At 66.8% G+C, this 23,193-nt stretch overlaps 1 protein-coding gene across 1 annotated transcript; it reads right to left on the bottom strand.

Annotated features, from left to right (window-relative positions):
- Positions 1–2,597: 2,597 nt before the first annotated feature.
- Positions 2,598–23,045, bottom strand: BGN (biglycan). The gene is made up of 10 exons (XM_048832767.2): positions 22,250–23,045; positions 14,267–14,399; positions 14,208–14,226; positions 9,657–9,904; positions 9,342–9,454; positions 7,689–7,902; positions 6,451–6,561; positions 5,962–6,055; positions 5,412–5,550; positions 2,598–4,874 (listed from the first exon to the last, which is right to left on the bottom strand). Exons 1-10 carry the CDS (start codon positions 22,640–22,642, stop codon positions 4,677–4,679), a joined length of 1,662 nt encoding a protein of 553 aa, XP_048688724.2. The 5' UTR covers positions 22,643–23,045; the 3' UTR covers positions 2,598–4,676.
- Between the last annotated feature and the right edge of the window lie 148 nt (positions 23,046–23,193).

Genomic DNA, 23,193 nt, shown 5'->3' with positions numbered 1-23,193 from the left:
GGGCGGAGGGGGGATGGAGGGATGGAGGGATGGAGGGAGGTATACAGGGCCCTGTGGGGATGGAGGGATGGAGGGAGGGATACAGGGCTGTGGGGGGAAGGACAGATGGGCGGAGGGGGGATGGAGGGATGGAGGGAAGGAGACAGGGCTGTGGGGGGATGGACGGATGGGCGGAGTGGGGATGGAGGGAAGGATACAGGCCTGTGGGGGGATGTAGGGATGGATACAGGGTTGTGGTGGATGGAGGGATGGAGGAAGAGATACAGGGCTGTGGGGGGATGGAGGGAGGGATACAGGGCTGTGGAGGGAAGGACGGATGGGCGGAGGGGGGATGGAGGGAGGGATACAGGGCTGTGGGGGGATGGAGGGAAGGAGACAGGGCTGTGGGGGGATGGAGGGATGGAGGGAGGGATACAGGGCTGTGGAGGGAAGGATGGATGGGCAGAGGGGGGATGGAGGGTTGGAGGGAAGGATACAGGCCTTTGGGGGGATGGAGGGATGGATTCAGGGTTGTGGGGGATGGAGGGAGAGATACAGGGCTATGGGGGGATGGAGGGAGGGATACAGGGTTGTGGGGGGTGGTGGGATGGAGGGAGGGATACAGGGTTGTGGGGGATGGAGGGATGGAGGGAGGGATGGGCGGAGGGGGGATGGAGGGATGGAGGGAAGGAGACAGGGCTGTGGGGGGATGGACGGATGGGCGGAGTGGGGATGGAGGGAAGGATACAGGCCTGTGGGGGGATGTAGGGATGGATACAGGGTTGTGGTGGATGGAGGGATGGAGGAAGAGATACAGGGCTGTGGGGGGATGGAGGGAGGGATACAGGGCTGTGGAGGGAAGGACGGATGGGCGGAGGGGGGATGGAGGGAGGGATACAGGGCTGTGGGGGGATGGAGGGAAGGAGACAGGGCTGTGGGGGGATGGAGGGATGGAGGGAGGGATACAGGGCTGTGGAGGGAAGGATGGATGGGCAGAGGGGGGATGGAGGGTTGGAGGGAAGGATACAGGCCTTTGGGGGGATGGAGGGATGGATTCAGGGTTGTGGGGGATGGAGGGAGAGATACAGGGCTATGGGGGGATGGAGGGAAGGATACAGGGCTGTGGGGGGATGGAGGGATGGAGGGTGGGATACAGGGTTGTGGGGGATGGCGGGATGGAGGGAGGGATACAGGGCTGTGGGGAGATGGGGGGATGGAGGGATGGAGGGATGGAGGGAGGGATACAGGCCTGTGGGGGGATGGAGGGATGGATACAGGGTTGTGCGGGATGGAGGGAGAGATACAGGGCTGTGGGGGGAAGGACGGATGGAGGGAGGGATACAGGGCTGTGGGGGGATGGAGGGAAGGAGACAGGGCTGTGGGGGGATGGAGGGAGGGATACAGGACTGTGGGGGGAAAGACGGATGGGCGGAGGGGGGATGGAGGGATGGAGGGAGGGATACAGGGTTGTGGGGGGTGGTGGGATGGAGGGAGGGATACAGGGTTGTGGGGGATGGAGGGATGGAGGGAGGGATGGGCGGAGGGGGGATGGAGGGATGGAGGGAAGGATACAGGGCTGTGGGGGGATGGAGGGATGGAGGGTGGGATACAGGGTTGTGGGGGATGGCGGGATGGAGGGAGGGATACAGGGCTGTGGGGAGATGGGGGGATGGAGGGATGGAGGGAGGGATACAGGCCTGTGGGGGGATGGAGGGATGGATACAGGGTTGTGCGGGATGGAGGGAGAGATACAGGGCTGTGGGGGGATGGAGGGAGGGATACAGGGCTGTGGAGGGAAGGACGGATGGGCGGAGGGGGGATGGAGGGAGGGATACAGGGCTGTGGGGGGATGGAGGGAAGGAGACAGGGCTGTGGGGGGATGGAGGGAGGGATACAGGACTGTGGGGGGAAAGACGGATGGGCGGAGGGGGGATGGATACCAGGGTCGGGCTGAGCCGTCCATGGCTCCAGGCCGTCTCCTGGCACCGGGCTGGGTCCGGGCCGGGTGCAGAGGCCCGAGGAGCCGGGTTCTGTGGGTCCTGGGGCCGGAGCTGGGTTCTCCCAGCCTGGGGCGCAGGCGGGGCCGGGGCCGGAGCCGTCCGGCTGAGCAGCCGTGGGGCTGGGCGGGGGACGCTGTTCCCTGGCAGGCAGGGACGGGCTGTGAGGAGTGGGATGGGGGCTCTGTGGGGGGCTCTGTAGGGGGTTCCGTGGGGGGCTCCCTGGGGTGGGGGGCTTGGGGAGGCACTGTGGGGTGGGGGGCTCGGGGGCGGTCTCTCTCTCTTTCTTCTGGTCCCAAACCCCGGCACCCGGCTCCATCTGCCCTTCGCGCTGGTTGCAATTTCGATGCTCGGTTCCCCCATCCCAGCGCCCAGGCCCCCCATCCTGGAAAAGTGGGGGGCTGGATGCCATCCATGGAGACCTGCCCCAGCCGGCCTGGCCCGCCCTGGGGCCGGGAGGGAGCCGCGACCCCCCAGAGAGGCCAGGCCCCTGCCCCACTCCCTGCCCCCCAAGCCGGCCAGTCCCACCCTGGGTCCAGGGGGGGAGGCATGCCCCGCAGAGGGGCCAGGCTCCTGCCCCCTCCCGCAGACCCGGCCACGCCATGCAGGGGCGCAACAGAATCCGACGCTAAATAACTTTTATTCGCCGCTGTTCTCGGCGTGTCTCTTGCACACTTTACACACACACAGTCACTACCGCCGGGGGGGGGGCTCGCAGCTCGGGGTGCCGGGGGGGTGAACTCTGAGGATGGCAGGGAGGTGCTGGGCACCCCGTCCCACAGGTACCCGGCCGTCCGGACCCCATCCTGGGGGGCGCCCCCTCTCCACGGCCCGGCAGGCCCTAGCCACCGCTGCCCCAGCCCGAGGGAATCGGGCCTTGACATGGCTGGATCAGGGCCCCAGCTGGAAGAAGGGAAAACCCAGGAGGCCGAAAGTTGGTGCAAAGCAGGAAGTTTCCTGTCCCCGCGGGTCTTTGAAGAAGCAGGGCTGTAAATCCGCCCCCCCCAGCAACAGCTGCCCCCCATGAGTTCCGCGGCCACCCCCGTGGGGGCCATTCGGGGCGGGGGGCCAGCGGTGCTCTGCTCTCACAGGGGGCTTGCGAGGTGAGCGCTGCGGAATCGCACGGGAAACGTTTGCACTAATTCGTGCAGAACGGAGCGAGCTTTGTGTGCAGAGGGTTTGCCACATGGGGGCCGGGGGATTCTTTTGCACCAGCTTTGCACGATCTCCTCTTGTCTTTTCCACGTTTTTGCCTTTGCCAGATTTTCACAAGCCGCTTTGCGCATTTTGCACGATCGGCGGCCCTGTTTTCTGCAATATTTTCAGTGACCGTTTGCGACGTTTGGGCCAGAATTTGCCATTATGTTTCTTGTCAATGGTTACAGGCTGGTTTTAATATTTATTTCATCAGCTGTTTTCCGGTTTCTTCATGACTTTTGGGGGTGCCATTTTGTGCAGATCTTTGAGAGTTGGTGCAAGTTTGAAAATATTTTTAAAACCAATGTTTGCCCTTTTCTCTGTGACGTTCTTGGGTTTTATCGCCAAGTTGTCACTGGTTTGCAAAACTGTCGAGCATTTTCACACACATGCATTCACTGCATTCAAGACTTTCTTCAAGCCATTTGCCATTTCCTGCGTGACAGCGTGAGCCATTCCCCCTTTCTCATCCAAATTTCTACGTTTTCTTTTGCAATTTTTCCAATGACTTTTTTGCAAAATACTTTTGTACTTTACTGCAAAATTTAATTTTTCGGAGGTAAAATTTTCTTGGATTTTCACTCACAATTACGGGGGGTTGGTCTGGTTCTGGTAGCGAAGCTCATGCATGTGTACGCAAATGTCCGATGCACTTTTTGCACTTTTCTTCCTGACTTTCCTTTTTTTCAATCTTTTCATGCAAACGTGGCAGGACCTCTTTTGCAAAATTGTTACAATTTCCTCCATGACGCTTTTAGGGCAAAATATTCATGCAAATGTGTGTCCCCAAAATGTGCAATATTCTCCGTGGCTTTGGCGTGCCAATTTCCTGGCCGCTTCTCGGCAATTTGCAAGGAAGTCAGCCAGGAAAATTCCCCTGCAGGCTGGTGAAGGGCTTTGGGTTTTGTTGCCACAATTGTGACAAATTTTCTCCATTTTTCACTCTCCATTTTCTCCCTGATGGTTTCAAGATTTTCTTTGTCAATTGGTTTGCAATTCTCTTGCAAGATTTTGTCACCTGCGGGGGCCTTCCCCTGCCCCCACCCAAGTTGCAAAATTGTAACTGGTTTGGGGCCAAACCCTCAACCTTCCCATCCCGTTTGCATGACTTGGGGGGCAAGCGGTCCCGGGGGTGCTTGGGGCGGGGGGAGTTGGGGAACTTTCCAAGGATTGGCAGTAAGATCCCAGTGGCCCCGATCCTGCCACGCTTTGAAACTACATGGCCGGGTCCCCACCTGCCCCCCAGCCCTCCGTGGGTTACCGAGTCGATGCCAACGGGACAATGCAGAGCCGCTATGGGGGGGAGCTGAGTTAGAGCCGCTCCCCGTGGCACGGAGCCCCCCAGCATGGCAGGTAATGGGGCCACAGTGCTGGACCCAACAGGCCTCTGGTTTCCCCACTCCCTGCACCCCCAGGCCCCCTGCTGCCCCCTTCTATTCCCCCTACAGCTCCCCCAGCCCCCCTCCCCACTGCACCCCCACCCTGTCCCCCTCCCCAGCCCCCTTATTTCTTGTAGTTGCCGAACTGGAGGGCCAGGCGGCCGGTGACGCAGCGGAAGGTGGCCGGCTGCACCTCCCAGTAGGGGACCGGGTTCCCGAAGAGGCTGATTCCACTGTAATAGGCTCGCTTCACCCCGAACCCCACGGGGCAGAAATCGTTCACCCCCACCTGCGTGATGTCATTGGCGTGCAGGTATACCACCTGAAGGGAGGGGAGACGGGGGGGTCAGGCAGCACCCCCAGGCCCCCCACCCATCACCCCCCCAGACTCCCTATCACAGCCCCCAGACCCCCATCATACCCCCAAACCCCAATCACAGCCCCCCAGCACCCCCGTCTCATCACAGACCCACAGACCCCCATCACATCCCCCCAGAGCCCCCATCACAGCCCCCCAGCACCCCTGTCTCATCACAGACCCCCATCACAGCCCCCCAGAACACCCCAACCCTCCCAGCCCTACTCCCCAGAACCCCCAGCCCCCTCAACCCCTCACAACCCCTCAGATTCCCCCCACAGCCCCCCAAAACCACAGAGCCCCCCCCATAAACCCTCTAATGCCCACCTGGGGCAAGGGATAGTGGGGGCTGAATAGGAGAGTTTAGCCAGCCCCCCTCAGAGCCCCCAAACCCCCCATCAGAGGGAGCGAGAAGGGGTTCATGGGGGGGCTCCCCCAGGCTTGTGGGAAGGGAGAGGGAGATTTTCCCATAAGCCCCTCTGCCCCCCGTGTCGTTCCCACCTGCAGGAAGCGGAGGCCGGGCAGCCCGGGGGGCACGCGGGAGAGCCGGTTGTGGTCAAGGTGCAGCTCCCGGAGCGCCGGGACGAAGGTCAGGCTCCTATTCTCGATCATCCGCATGGCATTGTGCCCCAGGCCCAGCCTGCGGGAGAGTGGGGCATGGACGGACGGACGGACGGAGCGGGGGGTGCCTGCGGGCTGGGGGCTGGGCAGAGGGGTGGGGTATCTACGGGGTGGGCAGAGGGGGTGGGGTACCTGGGATGTGGGGGGTCGGGTGGACGCAGACGAGTCACCTCACTTCATGCCGTGGGGCTCTGTGGCTCCCTCTAATGACTGGACCATGTGAAGTTACCTGGCCAGCTTCCCGTAGCGGATCGGGGGGGGCCGGGGGCCGTTGGGGGGCTGGGGGCAGTTACCTGGCCAGCTTCCTGTAGCAGACTTGGGGGGCCGGGGGCCGTTGGGGGGCTGGGGGCAGTTACCTGGCCAGCTTCTCGTAGCGGATCGGGGGGCCGGGACAGTTGGGGGGCTGGGGCCGTTGGGCCGGGGCCGTTACCTGGCCAGCTTCCCGTAGCGGATCAGGTCTTCCTGCTCAATGGCCTGGATTTTGTTGTGGTCCAGATGCAGCTCGTTCAGGGTCTCGGGCAGGTCTGGGGGGCAGAGAAGGGGATCAGGGGCTGGGAGCCGGGGCAGGTGACGTGCACGGCCGACTCAGGAGGATCCCAAGGGTGGGGGAGTGGGGGGAGCTGGGTTCGATCGGGGGGGATTGCTGGGGGGCCACGGTGCAGGGGGGCTCCGAGGCCCTGATCTCCAGCTCTCCCCACCCCCCAGGCAGAGTGGTGAGGGGCCTCAGCACTCCGGGGAGTGGGGGGTCCCGGCCAGAGTGGGGTGTCTCTGGACCGCGGAGTGGGGGGTCCCAGCCATGGAGGGGGCGGCACAGGGGGTCCCCAGACACCATGGGGCCAGCCAGCGGGCTGGGGGGGCTGTGGGGCAGATGGGGGGCTGGGAGGGGCTGGGGGGCCGTGTGGAGGGCTGGGGGGGTCACCTTTGGGGATCCCCGTCAGCTTGGCCTCTGAGATGCGCAGGTAATTCAGCTTCAGGCCATCGAAGGCGCCGGGTTCGAATCCGCTGTTCTCCAAGGGGTTGCCCCCCATCTCTGGGGGCAGAGAGACCGGAATCACTCACAGCTCATCCAGCCCGGGGGAACTCTCCCCCCATGGTCAGGGCCAGGTGCTGGGGGGCACCAGGGGGTGGGCAGTGGGGCAGGGGGCGCTCTCCCCAGGCTGTCGGGGCGGGCGCTGGGGGGATGGGCAGCAGGGCAGAGGGTGCTGGCGATCAGGATTGGGCCCCTGGGGGGCTGGCAGGCGGGATGCTGGCGCGATGGACCCATGGGGGGCTGGGAGGCAGGATGCCAGGCTGATGGGCACATGAGGGGGCGGGATGCTGGGGTAGCTGGGCCCCTGGCAGGATGGTGGGGTGACAGGCCCATGGGGGGCTGGCAGGCAGGATGCTGGGGCGATGGGCTGGGAGGCGGGATGCTGGGATAGATGAGCTGGCACGTGGGATGCCAGGGGATGGGCCGCTAGCAGGCGGGATGCCAGGGTGATGGGCTGGGAGGTGGGATGCCGGGGTAGATGGGCCCCTGGCAGGCAGGATGCCAGGGTAGATGAGCTGGGAGGTGGGATGCCAGGGTGATGGGCTGGCAGGCGGGATGCCGGGGTAGATGGGCCCCTGGCAGGCGGGATGCCGGGGCGATGGGCTGGCAGGCGGGATGCCGGGGTAGATGGACCCCTGGCAGGCCGGAGGTTGGGGCGATGGGCTGGCAGGCGGGATGCCGGGGTAGATGGGCCCCGGCAGGCGGGATGCCGGGGCGATGGGCTGGCAGGCGGGATGCCGGGGTAGATGGGCCCCGGGCAGCCCGGAGGTCGGGGCGATGGGCTGGCAGGCGGGATGCCGGGGTAGATGGGCCCCGGGCAGCCCGGAGGTCGGGGCGATGGGCTGGCAGGTGGGATGCCGGGGTAGATGGGCCCCGGCAGGCGGGATGCCGGGGCGATGGGCTGGCAGGTGGGATGCCGGGGTAGATGGGCTGGCAGGTGGGATGCCGGGGTAGATGGGCCCCGGGCAGCCCGGAGGTCGGGGCGATGGGCTGGCAGGCGGGATGCCGGGGTAGATGGGCCCTGGCAGGCGGGATGCCGGGGCGATGGGCTGGCAGGTGGGATGCCGGGGTAGATGGGCCCCGGCAGGCCGGAGGTCGGGGCGATGGGCCCGGCAGCCCCGTCTCACCGATGCAGTTCATGTTGTTGAGCCCCTTGAAGACGTCCTTGGGCACCTTGCGGATCTTGTTGTCGTGGATGCGCAGCTCGACCAGGGAGGGCGGCAGGTTGGGCGGGATCTCGGCCAGCTGGTTCTTGGAGATGTAGAGCTTCTGCAGCCGGTGCAGGGGGCTGAAGGCCTTTTCGTGCACCCGCGAGATCTTGTTGTTCACCAGCACCAGGGCCTGCGGGTGGAGGCGCACAAGGGTGACCAAGCCAGCAGGGGCTGCAGTACCAGCCTCTCCCAGCAGGGGGTGCTGCGAGAGTCACAGAGTGCTGGGGGGGGCGGGGCAGGGGTACGCTGTCGATGCCAGGGGGCGCTGCGGGGCAGGGCTGGGCCGGGGGGGCTGCGGGGCCGGGCCAGGCCGTGTGGACAGGGGGGGCGCTGTGGGGCAGGGCCGGGCTGTGGGGGCAGAGGGGGCGCTGCGGGGCCGGGCCGGGGGGAGGCGGGGGGTGCTGTGGGGCAGGGCCGGGCCGTGGGGGCAGGGGGGGCGCTGGGGGGCGGGGCTGGGCCGGGGGGGTTGCGGGACAGGGCCGGGCCGTGGGGGCAGGGGGGGCGCTGGGGGGCGGGGCTGGGCCGGGCCGTGGGGGCAGGGGGGGCGCTGTGGCCGGGGCTGGGCCGGGGGGCGCTGCGGGGCAGGGCCGGGCCGTGGGGGCAGGGGGGGCGCTGGGGGGCCGGGCCGGGCCGTGGGGAGGCGGGGGGGCGCTGGGGGGCCGGTCCGGGCCGTGGGGGCGCTGTGGGCCGGGGCTGGGCCGGGGGGGCTGCGGGGCAGGGCCGGGCCGTGGGGAGGCGGGGGGGCGCTGGGGGGCCGGGCCGTGGGGAGGCGGGGGGGCGCTGGGGGGCCGGGCCGTGGGGAGGTGGGGGGGGCGCTGGGGGGGCTGCGCCGGGCCGTGGGGAGGCGGGGGGGCGCTGGGGGGCCGGGCCGGGCCGTGGGGAGGCGGGGGGGGCACTGGGGGCCGGGCCGGGCCGGGCCGGGCCGTGGGGAGGCGGGGGGGCACTGGGGGCCGGGCCGGGCCGGGCCGTGGGGAGGCGGGGGGGCGCTGGGGGGCCGGGCCGGGCCGTGGGGAGGCGGGGGGGCACTGGGGGCCGGGCCGGGCCGGGCCGTGGGGAGGCGGGGGGGCACTGGGGGCCGGGCCGGGCCGGGCCGTGGGGAGGCGGGGGATCGCTGGGGGACCGGGCCGGGCCGTGGGGAGGCGGGGGGGCGCTGGGGGGCCGCGCCGGGCCGTGGGGAGGCGGGGGGGCGCTGGGGGGCCGGGCTGGGCCGTGGGGACAGGGGGGGCGCTGGGGGGCCAGCCCGGGCCGTGGGGAGGCGGGGGGGCGCTGGGGGGCCGGGCTGGGCCGGGGGGGCGCTGTGGGCCGGGGCTGGGCCGGGGGGGCTGCGGGGCAGGGCCGGGCCGTGGGGAGGCGGGGGGGCGCTGGGGGGCCGGACAGGGCCGTGGGGAGGTGGGGGGGCGCTGGGGGGCCGGGCCGTGGGGTGGCGGGGGGGCGCTGGGGGGCCGGGCCGTGGGGAGGCGGGGGATCGCTGGGGGGCCGCGCCGGGCCGTGGGGAGGCGGGGGGGCGCTGGGGGGCCGGGCCGTGGGGAGGCGGGGGGGCGCTGGGGGGCCGGGCCCCGGGGGACGCACGTAGAGTTCCTGCAGCCCCTCGAAGTCGCCGAGCCGCAGCTCCGTGAGCCGGTTGTTCTGCAGATCCAGCAGCCTCGTGTCGGGGGTGATGTCCTTGGGCACCGAGCTCAGGCCTGGGGGGAGACGGGGGGTGAGGCGGGTTCCCCCCGCGAACTGGGGCTCCGAGACGCCCCTGCAGGGGGGAGCCCCACCGTCCCTGTGCTGGCCCCGCTCCGCGCCCGGCGCTGGGGGGAGAACCCAGGAGTCCTCGCCCCGGGGGCCCCCCCACCCCTCCCCCCCCCAGCTGCGGGGCGGGAACCCCGGCGTCCGGCGTACCCAGGTCGGAGCACTGCACCACCCGCAGGTGGCAGCGGCAGCCGAAGGGGCACAGGCCCCCGTAGGCAGGGACGACGTCCTCGAAGTCGGGGGCCCCCGAGGTGGGGAAGACGCCCGAGGCCTCCTCCTCGTCCCGCTGCGCGGCCCCCTCGTCCATGGCGAAGTCCCAGAAGGCCGGCTGCTCGAAGGGCCGCGCCCGCGCCAGGCCCAGCAGGGCGGCCAGCAGCAGAGCGCGCAGCATGGCGGGGCTGGGGGCGAGAGGGGGCACGGGGTTAGGGGCGGCCTGGGCGCGGGGGCTGCTGATACGGGGCCCGGGCTGCGGCTGGCTCTGGGGTGGAGCAAGGGGCAGCCCCATGGGGCCCTGCGCCCAGCAGGCGAAGGGTCCCTGGGGTGAGCCGGGGCCGGGCCGCGACCCCACCGCTGCGGCTGGGAGAAAACAAGCTCCACAATGACAGGCCGGACTCCGGGGCCACAATTAGAGACTCCACAAGGGACCAGCCCTGAGCGCCGGGGTGGCTGGCACGGCTCTGAACAGCTGCCCACAGACCCCACTGCCAGGGGGAGAGATGGGGGGGCGGGGGGCGGCTGGCATGGCTCTGAACAGCTGCCCACAGACCCCACTGCCAGGGGGAGAGATGGGGGGGCGGGGGGCGGCTGGCATGGCTCTGAACAGCCGCCCACAGACCCCACTGCCAGGGGGAGAGATGGGGGGGCGGGGGGCGGCTGGCATGGCTCTGAACAGCTGCCCACAGACCCCACTGCCAGGGGGAGAGATGGGGGGGCGGGGGGCGGCTGGCATGGCTCTGAACAGCTGCCCACAGACCCCACTGCCAGGGGGAGAGATGGGGGGGCGGGGGGCGGCTGGCATGGCTCTGAACAGCCGCCCACAGACCCCACTGCCAGGGGGAGAGATGGGGGGGCGGGGGGCGGCTGGCATGGCTCTGAACAGCTGCCCACAGACCCCACTGCCAGGGGGAGAGATAGGAGGGGGGAATAGAGGGGGAGAAAGCTGGCTACAGGGGGTGCAGGGACCAGACCCCCCCCCCAAATCCTCACCCGCGGCCCCAGCACTGAGTCCCCCATCCTGGAGCCCAGTCAGCTCTGGGAGGGGAGGGGGTCTGGTGGGTCAGAGTGTGCGGAGGGCTGGTAGCCAGGACTTCTGGGTTCTGTCCTGAGAAGTGGGGTTCATCCCCCCACCATTCTGTGCCTCAGTTTCCCCCACCATCTGGGAGTGAGAGGGGGCTGTGTCTGGGCCGAGGGGAGGGGGCCGCTGGCCGGGCAGATGCCAGTGGGGAGCGGTTACCTTGGGAAGGGAGCCGGGCATGACGCCACTTGCCCATTGCCTCGCTTTTTCCATGCCCCCCCCGCCACCCGGCCGCGGCCACGGAGGGGTTCCCAGGCAGGGTTATGGGGGGGCACAGCCCCAGGAAGGCCAAAGGGCAAAGCAGAGACAGTGCCCCCTGCCGAGCCCCCCACAGCACGGCGCCCCCCACGCCCGGCTCTGGCTGCCGGGGAGAGCCTGGCTCCCTTCTGCCCAGGCCGAGCTCCCCACGGCTCTGGCTGTTTGTTGGCTTTGACTCGGTGCAGGGGCTGGGGGGGACTCAACTCACGTTCCATGGGGCAGCAGAGGGGAGCGGGGGGCAGGAGGCACGATTCAGGCCCAGCCCCAGAGCGCAGCAATCGGGGCAGGGCCCGGTTCAGAGTTCAGCTCCCCCAGGGCCAATCCGGAGTCACTCCTGATTGCGCTGGGGGCAGGACCGGTTCTGCTGCTCTGTATGTCCGGAGGATCCTGTCCCAGTCCAGCAGCTCGGGCCAGGACTCAGCCCCGGCACCAGCTCCAGCTCCGGGGATGCAGCCAGCAATTACAGCCGGCTGCTGTCCCCGGCCAAACCCATGCGGCCCCCCCCAGCTCCATGGCCCCCCCCCGGTGCCCACAATAGAGCCTTTGTCCCCGCAGCCGAGGCGTGTTTGCGCTCAGCGGCCGGAGCGGAATAAGGGGGTCACGCCTAGGGGTTTGGAACCGGCGTGGGGCTGGGGCCGAGCCAGGGACTGGGCTGGGCCCGGCAGACCACAGAGTTACTGCCACGGGGCAGGGGGGGAGGCGGGGGAGACGGGGCCTGTGCCCACGGGGGGGCGCTGGCTCCCATCCAGCCCCAGGGTCGCGGTCTGGGAGGGTCACTCAACTGACTGCAGGGGGTCAAGGCTGGATCCTGATTTCAATAACAGAACCCAGGTGTCCGGGCTCCCAGCCCCTTGCTCTGACCCACCAGACCCCCCTCCCCTCCCAGATCCGGGGAGAGAACCCAGGAGTCCTGGCCTCCCACCTCTAACCACCAGCCCCCACTCCCCTCCCAGAGCTGGGGAGAGAACCCAGGCGTCCTGGCTCCCAGCCCCCCTTGCTCTAACCCACCAGCCCCCACTCCCCTCCCAGAGCTGGGGAGAGAACCCAGGAGTCCTGGCTCCCCCCTGCTCTAACCACCAGCCCCCACTCCCCTCCCAGAGCTGGGGAGAGAACCCAGGCTTCCTGGCTCCCAGCCCCCCCGCCCGACTGAGATCAGGGCCCCGTTGTGCAGGGCGCTGCATCGACCCCCAGGGGAGACATCCCCATCCTGAGAGCTGAACGGGCAAACGCAGGGTCATTGTCCGCAGTTCCCAGCTGCAAGCACCATGTGACAGCACCAAGGAGCCTGGGCTGGCGCCGGGAAGGGAACCCAGGCGTCCTGGTCGGGCGTGGAGAACAGATTCATCCTGGGTTCGACTCCGGGTACAGGGCCAGGGCTGCCGGCCCAGCAGATGCCACCTCACCAGCCCTTCTGCCAAGGTCTCCTGGGGGCTGTCACTGGAGTGGGGCTCCATGGGCATGTCTATAGCCATTGGGAAAGGGATGGAGCAGCAGGGAACCCAGGAGTTCGGGAGTGCCCAGCACACGGGCTGCCTGGGAACACTCCTTAGCACAAGCCCTGCCAGGACTCCTGGGTTCTCCCTTGGCTCTGGGAGGGGAGGGCGGTCTAGTGGTCAGAGCAGGGGGGCTGGGAGCCAGGACTCCTGGGTTCTCTCCCCAGCTCTAAGATCTAGGAAGGGGGCTGACTCGGGCGCACACCGATCCTGTGGCTCGATTGGTTGGTCTCTGCTTGAAGCCAACCAAAGGGCTGCCAATGGAACCCAGGAGTCCTGGCTCCCCCACACCCCCTGCCCCACTCTAACCACGGGACCCCACTCTCGTGAGAGAACCAAGGCAGCCTGTGATTAAACCTTCCTCGCTGCCCCCCTGAAATGTCCCCTCCGGTGCCCCCAGCTCCGGGGGCCGGCAGGGGCACTTTCCTCTCAACCTGTGGCCACGCAGCCTCAGCACTCGCCACCTCCAGCCCCGGCGTCTCCGCTCCACCAGGCCTCTGCCAGCCGTTGGGTTCCCACGTGGCACCGTACCCTGATGCCACTGGGTGGTGGGTGGCCCAGGCAGCCCCCCTCTCCAGTAGCCAGGACTCCTGGGTTCTCTGTCCAGCTCTGGGAGGGGAGCAGGGTCTGGTGGTTAGAGCGGGGGGGGGCCTGGGAGCCAGGACTCCTGGTTTCTCTGCCCGGCTCTGGGAGGGGAGCGGCGTCTGGTGGTTAGAGCGGGGGGGCCTGGGAGCCAGGACTCCTGGGTTCTCTGCCCGGCTCTGGGAGGGGAGCGGCGTCTGGTGGTTAGAGCGGGGGGCCCTGGGAGCCAGGACTCCTGGGTTCTCTGCCCGGCTCTGGGAGGGGAGCGGGGTCTGGTGGTTAGAGCGGGAACCTGGGAGCCAGGACTCCTGGGTTCTGTGCTGCAGTGGGGTGACTCCGGATGACCAGCGCTGGATCTGGGATGTGATCCACCCTCTCCAGTCCAGAAAGCATCAGTCCAAGACAGCTTGTTTGCCGGCTGGGAATCCCTCCCGCTCGTTCCCCTGAGCGCCAGGGACAGAGGAAAAACCGACAGATCCTGTTTTCCATCCCCTCGGCGCCTGCCAAGACAAGCCAAGCTGGGAGCGCAGAACATGGGGCACAGAGGGGAACGTACAACCCCAAGGCAACAGTGCAAGAAGCCAGGAGTCCAGGGAGCTGCTCTGTGAGGGAATCGCCCCCCTGCACTGAGGCTACAGCCCCCACCCCACACCAAAAAAACAACAGAACCCAGGAAACCAATACCAGGGAATTTCCCCCCATGAATGGGGGCTGACGCCCCAGAAAAATAGAACCCAGGAGTCCTGGGACCTGATGCTGGAGGAATCTCTCCCACTGGATTGCGGCTGCCCCCCTGCCCCAATACAGAACCCAAAAGTCCGAGGAAGATGTCTGTTTTGGGACAGGTGAGGAGCCCCTACTCCACCCTCCCCAAAAAAATAGAACCCAGGAGTCCTGGAAGCTGATGCAGAGGGAATTCCCCCCCCCCACCATGGGAGATATGCCCCCCCTAGATCCCAGGAGTCCAGTGAGCTGATGTGGGGAGGTCTATCTGCTTTGGGAGTGCTCCGTGCCCCGAAAAGTCACTCCAGCTTGCTGGGTCCAAAGCCGCCCCTGTCAGCGCCAGAGCCCTACCTTCGGGGGGATTCAGGTGGGGAATGCGGCCGTTCCCGGGGGTGTCTGCTCGTCTCCCCTTCCCGCAGGCTGGGAGCAGGACAGGACAGGGCGGGCAGCGCTGTGGGTCTGGCTGGGTGGATTCACTCCCTGGGAGCTGGATGCCGGATGCGCACACACAAGCCAGGCCCACATCTGGATCCCATCAGCCACCTGCCAAAAAGCCAGAGGCCGGGAAAGTCAAACCCACACAGAAATGGGGGGGCGCTGTAGGGCAGGAGGAGCTGGGGGGATTCTAATCCCCATTTGGGGCAGCATGGGATCTATGGGAGGGGCAAAGAGCTGGGGGGGAGACCTTGTACAGATGCAGCTAGGGTGTCTGGGGGGGTAGGGATGGACAGAGGGGTAGACGGAGGGGGGTGTGTGTTTGATGAAGTGGGAACGTTCTCAATGTTTTCTCTGAATACTGGGTGGGTGCCTCAGTTTCCCCTATGCGTTTCTTAAGTATCTAGGTGGGGGAATAGAGGGCCCGTGTGATGCCGTCTGCACAGAGAATGGCTGACAGCCTGTCTCCTGGGCCCCCCTCTGCAAAGGTGCCGACTGAAGAGTGTGACAAAGTGCGAATGTTCTCTCTGAATGCTGGGTGGGTGCCTCAGTTTCCCTAGGCGTTTCTCAAGTATCCAGGTGGAGGATCAGGGGGGGTGATGGTCACAGAGCCCTGGGGCGCAGCGTGATGGGGTCTGCACAGAGGATGGCTGACACCCCGTCCCCTGCAAGGTGCCGACTGAAGGGGCTGGGGAACAAAGAGACCAGGTGGCTCCTGGGCCAGGAAAGGGTCAAAGGCCAGAGGAGGGAGAGAGAGTTTCAGTTTGGGGCTGGCTGGGGAAATGTGGGGAGGCCCAGACGGGGCTCTGGCCTCCCTGCCCCCCAAGACGGACCCGGCTGAGGGGTCCTGGTCTCTGCACCTACAAGCTCTGTGTTAGACCCTGTTCCTGTCGTCTAATAAACCTTCTGTTTCCCCAGCGGGCTGAGAGTCCCGTCTGGCTGCGGAGTTGGGGGGCAGGGCCCTCTGGGCCCCCCCAGGACCCCACCCGGGGGGAACGCGCTGCGGGAAGCGCACAGTGGGGCAGGGGAGCCTGGAGGCTTCGGGGCCAGACCCAGGACGGTGGAAGCTGGGGCAGCGTCTTGCCCTGGGGACAGTCGGTGCCGAGAGAGGAGGGTCCCCAGAGTCCTGCCCGGCTTCGCGGGGAGCAGGTCAGAGCATGGCCCAGGGACCCCGTGACAGGATGGAGAGACGGATGGATGGAGGGGCGGGGGATGGACAGACAGATGGAGGGGGTGACGATGATAGGGGTTCTCTTGGTTTTGTCAGTGGTTTGCACGCCGAGGGGATGACTCAGTTTCCCTGGGTGTTACGGGTTTAACGAGGGGGTGGGAGAGAGGGTTTGTGGGGACACAGGGCCAGCAAGGGAACGTGGGACCCCCGGCCAATGGCCTGGGGAGTGGAGACCCCAGCGACTGGGGACCTGGAGCCTTAGCCGGGTCTGGCCGGGGGGGACAGTGGGCTGCGGAGGGAGGACCCCGGTGACCGGACCAGCCGGGTCCAGCCAGAGGGGCCAGAGGACAGAGGAGAGGGGGCCCCGGTGACCTGTTTACCTGGAGCGAAGACAATGGATGGGGGGGGGGCTTGGGGGAGGTGGCATCAGATGCCCCGCTGGGAAGACCGGAGGGTGGGGGCTCAGAGAGGTGTGGCTCCAGGAGGTGGAGGGGCTGGACCCCCGAGAAGGGCTGTCACAGTGAAGGGGGTTCCCCCCAGGGACCATATGGGGCCGAGAGTCCGCACGACCTGTGAGTCCGCGTCAGAGGGGCAGGGGGATGGACAGACAGATGGAGGGGGTGGCTCCTGGAGGGGAGTGGAGGCTGGTGGTTAGAGCAGGGGGGGCTGGGAGCCAGGACTCCTGGGTTCTTTCCCCAGCTCTGGGAGGGGAGCAGGGGCTGGTGGTTAGAGCAGGGGGCTGGGAGCCAGGACTCCTGGGTTCTTTCCCCAGCTCTGGGAGGGGAGTGGGGCCTGGTGGGTTAGAGCAGGGGGCTGGGAGCCAGGACTCCTGGGTTCTCTCCCTGGCAGGGGTTGAGGGCTGTTTTGCTCCCGCCTAGTCCCGTGTCTTGTCCCGTGTCGCGCTCTCCGATCTGCCGGGCGTCTTCGGCTCCGGTCACGGGGGGCCGCGGGCTCAGCTGGCCAGGACAGGAATGCGGGGAGAGGATGTGAGGCCGGGGGAGCGAATTCCTGTGCTGATCTCCGGCCTGAGCCGGCGTCTGGCCTCAACGGATTTGCCCAGCCCCAGCTCGGGGTGGTGCGGGGGGAGTGGGGCCTAGTGCTGAGAGCAGGGGGGCTGGGAGCCAGGACTCCTGGGTTCTCTCCCAGCTTGGGGAGTGGGGGCTGGTGGTTAGAGGTGGCCTGAGCACCATCTCCACCCCCCCACCCTGGAGCTTTGGAGATAAGACACATTCCTCAAATACCAGCGGAGGGGGGACTCCCCCAGCCCCCTTCCCGCCTGACCCCCCCCTCAGCCCCTCACGGCAGGACCTGATGGGACTCACACCCAGATCCTTCCTCTGGGATAATCCCACTGTGCAGGGCAGCAGAATCCCCGGCTCCTCAGGCCCTGAGATGCAGCCCCCTCTGGGGTGGGGGGGCTGGTTATACAGGGACTCCCGGGAGTGCAGCCCCCTGCTGCTGATTGTGCCCCTACTCAGGCCCCCAGTTCTCTCTGGGGAGCATGTCCCCCTCCCCATGCTGTCCCTGCCCCCCGCTTTCTGCTGACGGGGCCAGAGCCGGCAGGGGGGAACCAGCCCTTTATTCTGCCTGGGGGGCTTGGATCCCCTGGCCTTACGTAACCGCAATTGGGGGGCAGCTGGGCCCTGGACGCCAGCCTTGATCTGGGGTGGGATCCAGCCAAGCATGGGGCGCGTAGGGTAGACCATCCCTTGTGTGGCTCCCCCCACCTCTCCAGCCAGCTGCTCTGTCCCTCCCCTCAGCCCTGGGCTGCTCCCCCCCCATCCCTGCCCCCCAGCGGGACCCAGGCCGGCCGTGTTTTCACAGCTGCAGCCGGTACATGCCTTCCCCATCACATCAGCCCCCCATGCTCCACCCCCCTTCGCCCTCACCCGGGGCGGGGGCTGGTGGCACCCCCTAGGCAGGACCCCTTTGTCTCAGCCCAGCCCCCGGCTCCACCCCAGAGGGGCCACATCTCCACACTGGGACCCCAGATAACTGGCCCCATGCCCCACCCCATCAGACCAGGCCAGGGGGAGGCAATATGGCCTGGCCAGGGAGCTGACGACGCATCGAGTGTGCATGGCCTAGAGCCCAGCCCGGCTATATATAACCCTGGGCACGGCCAGCCGGGCCAGCCGCCACAAAGCCGCACCCACCCGCCGGGACGCTGGCAAAGCCAGGGGCGGGGCGGGGCCGGTTACTGGGGTCCCTTCACCAAGCACCAGGACACGGCCCCTCTGCGGTGGGGAGGGGGGTGGTTATCGGGGGACACCTCGCCCGGTGCCGGCATGCGGCTGGCTCTGGGGTGGGGCAGGTTATCCGGGGACCCACTCGCCCGGTGCCGACATGCGGCTGGCTCTGGGGTGGGGCAGGTTATCCGGGGACCCACTCGCCCGGTGCCGACATGCGGCTGGCTCTGGGGTGGGGCAGGTTATCCGGGGACCCACTCGCCCGGTGCCGACATGCGGCTGGCTCTGGGGTGGGGCAGGTTATCCAGGGACCCACTCGCCCGGTGCCGACATGCGGCTGGCTCTATGGTGGGGCAGGTTATCTGGGGACCCCTCACCTGGCCCTGACTGCGAGGGGACAGTGCCCACCACCGAGCCGCCTGCTCCCCAGTGCCCCTCCCGTGCTCCCGGGCAGGCAGCGGTGGGGGCATCAGCCATCCTGGCGCTAATTTGCCTTGACAGGTCCCAGCACTGGTGCTGCGGCCACACCCGGGGGTGCCTGGGGGCTGGGCGCAGGCAGGTGATCCTAATGGGGGCAGACGGGGCAGGTCAGGGGCCCAGGGAGGGGGGATGTGCGAGCCTGGCCATGGGGAGAAGCGGGGGAGGCCCTCAGCAGTAGGGGTGGGAAGGGAGTGCAAGCTCCCCTCCATCCCCCCAGCTCCTCCCATCCCCCCAGTTCCAGCCACCCCCCCCATCCAACGCTTCCCAACTCCCATTATTGGGCCATGAGGAGCTGGGGGGACTGGCGGGGATGGAGGGCTATGGGGGGCTGGGGGCTCAAGCTAGGGGAGGGGGCAGTGCTTGGGGGCACTGGGGGGCAGGTCCCTGGATCCCGTATTTGGAGCACCGGGGGGCTGCGTAGGGTGGGGGGCTGGGGGGCAGGCCCCAGCGCTGTCTGCCTCGGACACACTGCCCCTGGCCCATTCCTGCAGATGGGGGCTCAGCAAATGCCCCCCCGAGCCACATCGAGCCAGGAGGAGCCCCTGGGATAATGCCCAGCTGCCCCCCCCCCACTAATAACAGGCACTTCCTGTTGTGGGGCGGCTGGGGGGCAGCTGTTGTGCTTGGCCGGCCCGGGGGCCGCTGGGGCTGGCCGCCGTGTTTATCTAACCCCGTCCTGCTGCAAATTGGAAGCAGGCAGGGCGCAGAGCGACGCCAAGACGGGGCCGCACCCGGGGGCTGGCTGGGCAGCACCAGCGCCTGGCTCTGGGGTGGGGCGGGGGGCTGGTTACCTGGGGACCCCTCGCCTGGCGCGGAGAGGCAGCTGCCTCTGGGCTGGGGCGCAGGGGCTCTTGACCAGCCCCACAACAACATTTTAACCCCTCACCGTGGAGCTGCGCCTATACCTCCAGGCCGAACCCGGATAGGGGCCCCTGCCCGGCCTGCTGCCCCCCAGGGGGCAGATAAAGCCTAGCATGCCCCTGGCTGCATGCAGGTGGGGCAGACAGAAAAGGGGCAGGGAGCCGTCTCCGTCTGCTTCGTGGTGCCTTGTGCCCTGGCACCCTTGAAGGCCAGTTTGCCCAGAGATTGTAGGCATGTTGGCACCGGGCGAGGGGTCGCTGGTTAACCAGCCCCCTGCCCCACCCCAGAGCCCATTCCCGAGTTGTAGGGAAAAGCCTGGCGCTGGGCAGGGACACACCCCCACGCCCACCCCTGCCAGCCTGGGAGAACAGCAGTGCTGGCCGGACGATCCCCCAGGCCAGGAAACTGAATCCCGGTGCCGCATGCAGCCCCAGCAGCGAAGCCAGGCACGGAACCCAAGCGTCCGGGGGCCTGGCCCAGCCTGCAAACCCCTGTGACAAAGTGGGAATGTTCTTAATGTTCTCTCTGAATACTGGGTGGGTGCCTCAGTTTCCCTAGGCATTTCTCAAGTATCCAGGTGGGGGATATGACAAAGTGGGACTGTTCTTGATGTTTCCTCTGAATATTCTGGGGGTGCCTCAGTTTCCCCTAGGCAGTTCTTAAGTATTTAGGGGGTGGGTAAGAGTGTATGATGGTTGCAGAGCCCTAGAGGGCAGGTGTGTGCAGGGGTCTGGACACAGAGAATGGCCGACACCCTGTTTCCTGGCCACTGATGGCCTGGGCCCTTCCCCCTGCCAGGTGAGAGCTAAAGGGTTGGAGAACAAAGGGATTCGGTGACCTCCTGTCCGGGAAAGAGACAAAGCCCAGGGGAGGGGGGGGGCGGGAGAGAGTTTTTCAGTTTGGGGCTGGCTGGGACATGGAGTGAATGGCAGACGGGGTGTCTGGCTCACTGTCCCCCAGAATGGACCCGGCTGAGGGGTCTCGTTCTCTGTACCTACAAGCTCTGTGTTAGACCCTGTTCCTGTCGTCTAATAAACCTTCTGTTTCCCCGGCTGGCTGCGGAGTTGGGGGGCAGGACCCTCTGGGCCTCCCCAGGACCCCGCCTGAGCGGACTCGCTGTGGGAAGCGCACGAAGGGGCAGAGGAGGCTGGAGGCTCCGGGGTCAGACCCAGGAAGGGGGAAGCCGGGTGAGCTGTGTGTCCTGCAGACAGGCTGCTCCCCGAGAGGAGACTCCCCCAGAGTCCTGCCCGGCTTCGTAGGGAGCAGGTCAGAGCATCGCCCGGGGACCCCGTGACAGGGAGATCAGGGGGGTGATGGTCGCAGAGCCCTGGGGGGCAGCGTGATGGGGTCTGCACAGAGAATGCGACACCCCGTCCCCTGCAAGGTGTTGACTGAAGGGAACAAAGAGACCAGGTGGCTCCTGCCCCGGGAAAGGGACAAAGGCCGGAGGAGGGGTGGGAGGTTATAATAAACCTTCTGTTTTCACGTCTGACTGCGGAGTTGGGGGGCAGGGCCCTCTGGCCCCCCCAGGACCCTGCCCGGGGGATGGGCTGCGGGAAAGGTGGGGCAGGGGAGGCTGGAGGCTCCAGGGCCGGACCCAGGACGGTGGAAGCTGGGGCAGCGTCTTGCCCTGGGGACAGTAGGCGCCGAGAGGGGAGGGTCCCCAGAGTCCTGCCCGGCTTCGGGGGAGCAGGTCAGAGCACGGCCCGGGGACCCCGCGACACCCCCCTCGCCCACACTTGGCACAAGTCCACGTGTCGAGCCTCAGCCACCCCGTTTATCAGCCAAGGAGACAGGAGTCTGGTTACAGCAGCAGGGGCCCCTCCCGCCTTATTCCCAGCACGCTGCCCCCCAGCACCAGCGGGGCAGGCCTGGGGGGGTGCTCCAGGGCTGCAGAGAGACCCCCCCTTGCCTGAGTGACAGACAGACAGATGGGGGGTGGGAGGGATGAATGGGGGTGGAGAGGTGTCACGGGGTCCCTGGGCGATGCTCTGGAACTGCTCCCCATGAAGCCAGTCAGGACTCTGGGGCAGTCGCCTTTCTGTGAGCAGCCTGTCTGCAGGACACACAGCTCACCCGGCTTCCCCCTTCCTGGGTCTGACCTCGGAGCATTCAGCCTCCTCTGCCCCTCCGTGCGCTTTCCACAGCGAGTCCGCTCAGGCGGGGCTCCTGGGGAAGCCAGAGGGTCCTGCCCCCCAACTCCGCAGTCAGACGGGACTCTCAGCCAGCCAGTAACACAGAAGGTTTATTAGACGACAGGAACATGGTCTAAAACAGAGCTTTCAGGTGCAGAGAACGGGACCCCTCAGCTGGGTCCATTTTGGGGGGCAGTGAGCCAGACAACCACGTCTGCACTTCACTCCATGTCCCAGCCAGCCCCAAACTGAAACTCCCTCCAGACCCTCCTCCTCTGGGCTTTGTTCCTTTCCCGGGCCACGTGGTCACCTGATTCCTTTGTTCTCCAACCCTTCAGCTCTCACCTTGCAGGGGGGGAAGGGCCCAGGCCATCAGTGGCCAGGAAACAGGGTGTCGGCCATTCTCTGTGTCCAGACTCCTGCACACACATGCCCTCTAGGGCTCTGCAATGATCATACACCCCCATCCCACCCCCTAGATACTTAAGAACTGCCTAGGGGAAACTGAGGCACACCCCCACTATTCAGAGGAAACATTAAGAACAGTCCCACTTCGTCACATCTCTCCCCCCTTCGAGATCGAACTGAGCGGGGTCACTTTAGCAGGTGACCTGGGGAAGTTCGAAGCCACCAACGTTCCCATGGATGCCCCAGCATCTCTCCCATTCCTTGGTAGGAGTTACACCAGGCCCTTCCAGTTTCACGCCCTCCCTTAGGTCAGGGGTGGTCGATAGCACTCGCAGGCCGCATGTGGGAAGGTTTATGCAGTCCATGCCCTTTGGCCACCCCAAGAATGTCTCCCCATTGACCATCACCTTCTGCTCCCACTGGAGGTCCGAGGGGCCTGGCCCCAGGAAACTCCACACAGACATATAGGTTGGGGTCAGGAGTGGGAGCCTGTCCACATCCCCAACCATCTGGCTGACGGAGTCTATGGCCTTGGGACCCAGCAAGGGAGCTAGACACCGGGGCTTTTCCGCAGGGTCCCCCTGGTTCAAATCTCCAGCCTGCCCAAAGGCAGTGAGGTGGGCATCCACACCCCCCCCCCTCCTTAACCAGGGGCAGCAATTTAGTCTCGAGGTTCCCTGCGGAACTGGCCCCCCGGGGTCTATCCCCACTCACCCCGGGGAGGTCCCCTAGGCCTCTCCGCCCCACCACCGCCAGTTCATGCTGCTGCTGCTTCTGCAGCTCTTTCTCGGGCTCTCGCTGTCTCCCACAGTCCTCTTGCTCTCTCGGACTCAGCTCCAATCCCGTCCGTCTCGATCCCCCGATGGGGAACCCGATCGTGAAGACCCTCGTCTGGTCGGGGACAGGAGTCTTGGCGATGCCTGGCTCCCGCTCCAGCTGCTCCCAGATCCTGATATAGCCCCAGTTGGGGTCAGGAATCTGTTCCTTAGAGCGGTCATCCTCCTCCAGCTGCACGATTAACTCTGCTTTGGTGAACTTTCCAACGCTCAACCCTCTCTTTCTGCACAGGGTTACAATGTCCTTCTTAAGGAGACGGTGACAGGCCATCACTCCGCTCCTCCCAAGTTGTTGTGGATTCACAGGCCCGTGTGTTCTCAGCTCCCCACGGTTTCCAGGGAGAACCCCTAGTGTGCCAGCCCTTCTCGAGGTCACCCCCTCTTTGCCAGGGTCGAGCTGCAGACTCCTCCGCCCCTTGGACTGCTCGCTGCAGTCCCCAGGGGAACCCTGTTACTGCACAGTCCTTCTCGCTGGTCACACACTCCCAGGGGTTAACCGCCCCCCGAAACCGCTCTTCTCTGAGCCTTCAGCAGGCCTGGTCCTCGGCAATCCCCCTTCGTGTTACTGCTCCCCAGTCACTTACTGCAGGAAGCACCATCCACGGGGTGCAGTACATCCCACCACTGCCACCAGTTGTCACGGAGTCCCTGGGCGATGCTCTGGAACTGCTCCCCATGAAGCCAGTCAGGACTCTGGGGCAGTCGCCTTTCTGTGAGCAGCCTGTCTTCAGGACACACAGCTCACCCGGCTTCCCCCTTCCTGGGTCTGACCTCGGAGCATTCAGCCTCCTCTGCCCCTCCGTGCGCTTCCCACAGCGAGTC

This window comes from Caretta caretta, chromosome 23, assembly GCF_965140235.1.
Source record: "Caretta caretta isolate rCarCar2 chromosome 23, rCarCar1.hap1, whole genome shotgun sequence".
NCBI lineage: Eukaryota > Metazoa > Chordata > Testudines > Cheloniidae > Caretta > Caretta caretta.
This window is presented reverse-complemented; position numbering and strand designations above follow the sequence as displayed.